Raw genomic sequence first — 7,533 nt, forward strand, 5'->3', positions numbered from 1 at the left:
TCTTTCAGAAGGGGCATATGGGGAGGGGGACAGGGTGTCATGTAGCCCAGCCTAGCCTCAAGCTTACCCTGTAGCTGAGGCTACCTTGAACTCCTTATCCACCTTATCCACTGGCTCCTACCTTCCAAGTGCTGGGAGTGCGGGTATGTGTGCACTTAACAGTCAGCTTTTACTTTATTTCCTGTTAGAGCATTGCTAGAATCTAATTAGATCTAATTAGAATCTAATTTGATCCCTTCCCAGATACAGCAATTATATATGTGTGTGTGTATGCACAGGGACATATTCTCCTCATGGTGGGTTGGGGAGGTGGTTTAGTCGGTAAGGTGCTTGTCATGAAAGCGTGAGGACCTGAGCTTGCATCTAGATCTGGAGAGGCAGAGACAGGTGAATCCCTCAAGTTCACTGGCAGCTAGCCAACTGAAACTCCAGGCTTCCTGAGAGATCCTATTGAGGAAGACATCCGTATCAACCTCAGGTAAACATGCATGCACAGGCACCCAGGTAAACATGCATGCACAGGCACCTACATGCAACTACGCACATGAACATGTACATCCAAAACAAACACACACACACACATACACACACCCCACCATCACCACCACCAGGTTGAGCCTAGTCCCATACTCCCACATCATTCAAGTTTGAGCAACATTTTACCCTGAGACAGGCTCTTTCTGGTTAGACCAGGCTGGCCTTGAATTCTCCAAGCACTGCCTCAGCCTCACCAGTTCTGGGGCTGTAGGCACATGCCTCCATACCTACCACCTTTTCTTGGTGCAGTCTTACCCAGCCACGTGAGAGGCTCCAAAGTCCCTACATTCTATGCAGCAATACTCAAAGTCATTTTTGGTAGCGCCGTAGTTCTGATTGACATAGGAAGTTTACAAGATATTACTGAGGGCCTCGGCAGATGGCTTAGCCCTTAAAAGCTAAGGCTCACAACCAACAGAATCTGCTTTCGCCCCTGACTCCACCAAGAAAGCAGGATGTAACCAGGAAATACAATTTGTAGAGAGCCGAGGACAAAAAGGAGCCTGAATGAAACAGTGTTTTTCACATGCATATGTGTGGGTGGTTTGTGTGCGTGTGTATGTGTGAGTTCACACGTGTAGGTGAACCTGTGTGTGGGGGTGTGGAGACACTGAGAGTCTTCCTTCATCGCTCTCCACCTTGTTCATTGAGGCAGGGTATCTCACTTGACCCCAGAGCTACATGGCTAGTCTTACTCTGGGGATCCCCTGCCTCCACCCTCTGAGCCCTCAAATGACAGGAATTAACACATCTGGCATTTATGTGGGCTCTGGGGATCTTAACTCTGGTCCTGATGCTTGCATAGCAAATGCTTTATCCACTGAGCCAGCCACGTAAGGAACTACATTTTAGCAGACATGACAAGACCATCGCAACAGAGAAAGTCCCTGCTGCTCCAGGTCCAGACCAACTGCCTAAGAGCAAGAACCTCACCCCAGGCAGCTGAGGAGGCGGCGGTGCGCTCCACTGCCAGACAGGCAGGAACAGAAGCCACTTACAAAAGAGGCCTGCTCCTGCCTGCTGCAGTATTGTGGCATTCACCATTCACAATGACAAGACACCAAAAGGAAGGGATGGAGAGGATCCCTGGGGAGGAAGGGGCCTCCATCAGAGCAGGAGCGGGGGCAAGGAGGCCTGAGAACCGAGGGGGAAGCTCAGCTGGTGCACACATGCCTGTTTCACAGGAATAATGAGACTGAGCAACTAAGAGGCATCCTTGCTCCTAAGAAGTCCAGACTGGGCTTACCAGAGGCTGATTGAGGTGTGGCATATCTAAGAGTTAGCCATGCCTGGCATTTCAGGCCTTCAAAAATGTACAGGGTCACAGCCTTGCTGCCATAAGATGAATGACAGCAGGCAGCACTAGCTAGAAGACTCTTCCAGTCCCAAGATATGGGACAGCCTTGGTGGGAACAGGTAACCTCCCAACAACCATTAAAACCTGTGGCAACTCAGCCTCAGAGAAGGGAGGCAACTCCTGACACTCCCAGTACAGGAGCTGGGAGCCAAAGAGCTTTGGCTCCTCTTGCTGCTGCCGGACAGAGGCCGATGAGACTCCACAGAAGCTGAGGCCCAGGATTTCCCCTCTGAAGGGAAATGGGATGGACACCATTCTCTGCTGACCCTTCACTCAGAATGTCCACAGTGCGTTCAAAGATTAACAAACAAAATGTGACTGTGCTAGCTCTGTTAGTAACTGATCTTGCAGAGGATCAGAGTACGGTCCTCAGTGCCCACGCCAAGCAGCTTATGACCAAACCACCTGCAACTCCAGTTCCAGGGAATCTGATGGTCTCTTCTGGGCTCTGTGGTCATTCATGTGGCAGATACTCACACAGACACATAGATTAAAAAAAAAAAAAAAAACTAAAAATATGACCATCGACGGGCAGTGGTGCTTTACGTCTTTAATCCCAGCACTCAGGAGGCAGAGTCAGGGGGATGTCTGTGAGTTCGAGGCCAGCCTGGTCTACAGAGTGAGGTTTAGGACAGCCAGGGCTACACAGAGAGACCCTATCTCAAAAAAAAAAAAAAAAAAAGAAAAATGCGACCATCAACACAATCAATAGATATGGAGTTGGCATAGGTTTTTTAAATCTGGGGACTTAAAAACTTGGACAAAAATGAAAAAAAAATTAAAGAATAACATTCATAAGTAAATGGGACCATTCCTTTGAGACTTGAAAACCGTGACAAACTAATGAAGACAAAGATGCTAGGGTCAAATGCATGACCTCACACACAGGGATTGAGCTGTGCAGCAAGCGGATGCAGTGAAAACCAGAGACAGGCTATTTAGGGTCCCTCGACTGGAACACACAGGCAGAAAAAAAATGTGGAAGAATCTGAAATGCGCACACGAACACCAAGCACTCCAGCATAAGCATTGCCAGGGCTGGAATGGCAGGAGAGGGCGTGGAGAGAGGGAAGCGTTCGGAGGGAGGATGGTCTGTGTCACAGCAGGTAGGAGACATGTCTGCATGGGTCTGAGGACCTCAGTGGACTTCGAAGAAACAAGCACAAAAGAAGCCCGAGCCAAACCCCAACCAAGGCCACACACTGAGAGCTCGTCACACCTCGGACACCATCAATGGAGAACCAGGATGAAGGCTGGCTCATTCGTTCCTGGAACCATGGAGATGTGAGCACCAAGGCTCTCTCCCTCCCCCCATTCCTTCCTTTTCCCCTTCTCTTTCTTGAGTATTTTTTATTTGAGAGAGAGAGAGAGAGAACAAGGTATGTGCCACCACTTGGTGTGTGTGGAGGTCAGAGGTCAATTTGTAGGAGTTGCCGCTGTCCTGGGTCCCAGGATCAAACTCAGTTCGCCAGGCTTGAGGTTGCCTTTTTTGATCTGCTGAGCCACCTCACTGGCCCCTCTTAGGTATTTTTTTTAACTTCTGTGGGTGTGCACGCTATGTGTGCGTATGTGCACATGCATGTGAGAGAGTGGGCATGTGCGAACCCCAGCACGGGTGTTGTCATAAGACAGCATTGATGTTGGTTGCCACCTTCTACCTTGTTTGAGAGAATATTACATTTCTGTGCCTATATCGAAGTCAGCCAGGATGACAAGAGCTTGGGTTCTCTAAGTAGGGGCTTGAGACAAAGATCACAGTACCGTCGGAGGTCCAAGTGTATGCAGAATAGCAGCATGGTTAGAAACAGAGGAGGAAAAGGAACACGCAGATAAATAGGCCTTTCATACTTCACAGAAGCTGGCAAGATGGCAATGCCCATAGACTATAAGCTGTGCATATGCAACGCTGTTCTGGACCAAAAACCCCACAAAAATGACAAAAAGCAAGAAACTTCCAACAAGGCCCTTTTCCTACAGAAACCACTCAGGGCCCAGAAGCCAGGACAAGGCACCCAGCGATAGATACATAGTAGCCATAGGCAAAACACATCAGAGACCGAAGACCAGCTTAGGGTAGAGTGCCTTCAGGCCTCCTGCCTCTTGCTTTGCATGGGCAAGGGGGGGGGGGGTTTGCTTCCCAGCATCTCAGGGATTGGGGGCCCTCACCATGGGCTGCTGGCAGAAACGGAAAAAGTGCAGAATAGGAGGAGAGAGTCCCTGGTTCCTTAAAACTGTAGAGGTTGGATCGTAAGCTGACCCAGCAAGCTGCCCATATGGCACACTTCCATAATGCCAAGGCTCAGAAAGCAGAGGCAGGGGGATGGAAGTTAAAGGTCATCCCGGACTGCATAGATCGACTGAGGCCAGCCTAGGCTAAATCAGAGCCTGCCCTCAAACACACACAACCAAGCAGGCCACAGCAGCTGTCTCTGTGAAGGGAAGACTCCTATTCACAGGTGACTGGGCCCTTTGAGCTAAGCACTTTCTCTCTCTCTCTCTCTTTTTTTTTTTCTTTTCTTTTTCCAAGACAGGGTTTCTCTGTGTAGCCTTGGCTGTCCTGGATTCCCTTCGTAGACCAGGCTGGCCTCGAACTCACAGAGATCCGTCTCCCTCCGCCTCCCTGAGTGCTGGGATAACAGGCGTGCACCAGGGCGCCCGGGTGCCGCACCATCTCACTGAAACTCCTCCACCAACCTCCAAGTCTGGAAGAGTCTGCAGGCATGGTCGATAAAGGCCACTTGAGAGTCAAAGCAGCGTGGTCTGTCCCGACAGGGTATGAACTGGGGTGACAGAGCTGAGGCCCCACCCGGTCTTTGCTCCATTTCCCAGAGTGAGTCCGGAGTGGGGCGCTGGGAGTTGGGGTGGGCTCGGGGGAAGGGGGGGCCCTTCTCTGCTCCTTGCCCTGGGACTCTCCCCGGCCCAGGAGGCGCGGCCAGGGCGGTTCCGCTTGGCTCCTCCCCGCCCCTCGGGGCTTTAGGTCCCTGCTGGCCGCTGACGGGCAGTCGGGCCGCCCGGGTCTCCGGCGATCGCGCGGATGGCGGCGCTGGCGGCGCTGGCCAAGAAGGTGTGGAGCGCGCGGCGCCTGCTGGTGCTGCTGCTGGTGCCACTGGCTCTGCTGCCCGTGCTTTTCGCCCTGCCGCCCAAGGTATGGTGGCCCTGGGCGACACCCTCCCCGCCTGGAGCCCGCCTCCCGCTAGGAGCACCAGCTCCTCTTCCTTCCTCGCCTGTCCCTGGCTTGCCTCTCTCGGCCCTCCGACTCTCCCCACTTCTGCAGCAGCTCTAGATTCTGAGCTCTAACCGCTTGCTTGGTGCTGTTGGGGCATCTCCCTTCTCCGTCTTTCCGAAGGACAACTGTGTGACCTGCCGCCAGTCACTTAACCTTTCTGAACTTTGGTTTCCTTACCCCTTTCTAAAGAGAGAGACTGTGATAACGCGACACAGGCTCATGCGTGGATATAAGGGAGTCAGCGCACGTCGGTGTCTTAGAACTAAGCCTGGCGTGTAGCGCCTAATTTTTGCTCTGTACCAGTTGCTCAGAGGTTAGAGAACTACGCCTTTCTGGGTGCGTTCCAGAGGTGTCACCCGTCCGGCGTCGCCTCCGGAAAATCCCCTCAGAGACCCCGCTCAAGCTGGCACAACTACGGTTTGGAGACAGCAAGGGACATTCTCAGAGTGACTCAGAGTGGGGACCCAAGTCCTCATATCTGAGAACCCAGAGCCCTTGCTGCTCCCAGAGTTCAGTGTGATCTCAGAGGGAAGGCTGGGGTGAGCTCAGAGCTCACACCCTAGGGGTCCCAGCACCTGTGCTGAGTCCTCAAAGGGCACCGGGCCCATCACACTAAGTCGCCTGTCCATCTCAGTGCAGTACTGAGTGAGCTAGCCAATGTTCACAAAATAAAGGAGAGGTGTCAGTGTCATTTAACTCGTGACACCCAAGAGCAAGTGGCTGAGCTCCGCAGAGCTGTCTGCAGAAGGCCTTCCAGCGTGCCTGACAGGAAACGGTGACCCTGGGCGGGCACAGTGAGTCCTTTAGTGCTGACTTATCCATCCCATCCAACTCTGTTGACATTGATGAGAGCAAATAAATGACCTCAGAAGGAGTGGGTCACCCTTGCCAAGGTCAGCGGAGCCCTGGGCGAATTGCTGGCCTGGGGGTTCCCCAGCATTCTTCCTTCTCCAGGTCTCTATCTCCTTGGCTTTAAAATGGGGTGATCATCTCTCTGCCTCTGGGAGCCATTGTAAGGCTGGTTGATGAGGCTGGTGCGACAGGGTCGAGGAAAGGTGGAAGGTCAAGCCAGGACACCAGTCTTGAGGCCAGCAGAGGCCTGGATAGAGGTGGAGGACGCATAGAAACAGTATCCCTGCAGGGTCTCACGGTTGCTGGGTGGTCTTCCCCGGAGGTGAAGTTGAAAACCCAGGAAGGGGTCTACTGGCATGGGTCTCCAACGAGGTCCTGCCAAGAGAGAGGACATTCCCACTCTGGCTTTAGCTGGGTGAGGCAACCGCAGCCACTTTAAGTTTTGCTGGAGAATGAGGCCAGCCTGTTGAGGAAGAGTCTCAGGCTAGACACTGGAAAAGTCTCCTCTGCCATCCACTCAAGCAGGGCGGTGACTGCATTTGCCTTCCTGCTTCACAACTGAGAGAGCGAAGGCAGCTCAGTGGGCTGGGAAGCCTGCCCAATGCAGCCCAGGGTAGCCACAGGCCTGGGATAATCACAGGCTTGGGGTAACCGTGAGGATAACTCAACACCAATCTCAAACTTACTTAAGGCACCATCAGACTTTTATACTTTACTTTTGGGGTAACTCAATGGTGAGGTCCTCAGGTGTTTGTAGATGACATGGTATGGGCAGTGTCAGGTCACACATGCTTGGTGGGGCTGTGGGCATGGGGCTGGCACCTTAGTTATTCAAGACACACTGCTCCATTGTTGGTGGCTCCCTGGTGAGAACCCCTTCTGCCTCGAAGTGACTGTCAGGCCACAGCCTCGCCTTGGAAGGCAGGTGGGTCAGCTTGGGTAACAAAGGATGCTCCATCTCTCTCCACTCAGGATGCTTTCCACAGTTCTCAAGCTCCTGGTTGGTAAGAGCTGATGTGTTCTACTCTGTGTCTGATGTGAAATGGGATTTCGTGGCCTGCTTTTGTTGCTAGCTCTGGGTGTATAGCTGCCAGGTAGTGTAGACACAGCATCCCCGGGGCTGGCGGCCCAATCTGAAAATGCTAATCACAGCTGAGAGTGACTGTAGTGTCTGCCCCATTTCCCTAGTCGGATGGCCCTCCTGGAAGTCTCTGAGGCCAAGGCCTACCGAGGCCACAAACACAGCCTGGAAATCCTTGAGAGTGGCAGGTACCAGAAAAGGGAAGAAACTCGGGGGCAGGGGGGCGCCTGCCGTTTGGTGTGTTATGGAGCAATGGGGGCTGCCCCAGACAAGCTCTGGGTTTCTACCTCTGTGATCTCTCTAGGCCATATATTCTGCCATCCTAGAGGTCATTGGTCCAGATGGATCTGGTTCTCTGCAGGAAGCTGGGGTCGAGAAAAGAGAGAGGCACCTGGCAATATCTATCTCTATCTCTATCTCTATCATCTATCTATATCTATCTATCTATCTATCTATCTATCTATCTATCTATCTATCTAT

General features: G+C 52.4%; 1 protein-coding gene across 1 annotated transcript in view; it reads left to right on the top strand.

Annotated features, from left to right (window-relative positions):
• Positions 1–4,897: 4,897 nt before the first annotated feature.
• The window catches only part of Slc13a3 (solute carrier family 13 member 3), a 65,614-nt gene continuing 62,978 nt past the window's right edge, over positions 4,898–7,533 (top strand). The window contains exon 1 of the mRNA XM_055596103.1: positions 4,898–5,039. Coding sequence (XP_055452078.1) covers positions 4,929–5,039 — 111 coding nt within the window. The 5' untranslated portion in view covers positions 4,898–4,928. The remainder of the gene's footprint in view (positions 5,040–7,533) is intronic.

This window comes from Psammomys obesus, unplaced genomic scaffold (assembly GCF_907164565.1).
Source record: "Psammomys obesus unplaced genomic scaffold, mPsaObe1.curated_primary_1811, whole genome shotgun sequence".
Classification (NCBI taxonomy): Eukaryota; Metazoa; Chordata; class Mammalia; order Rodentia; family Muridae; genus Psammomys; species Psammomys obesus.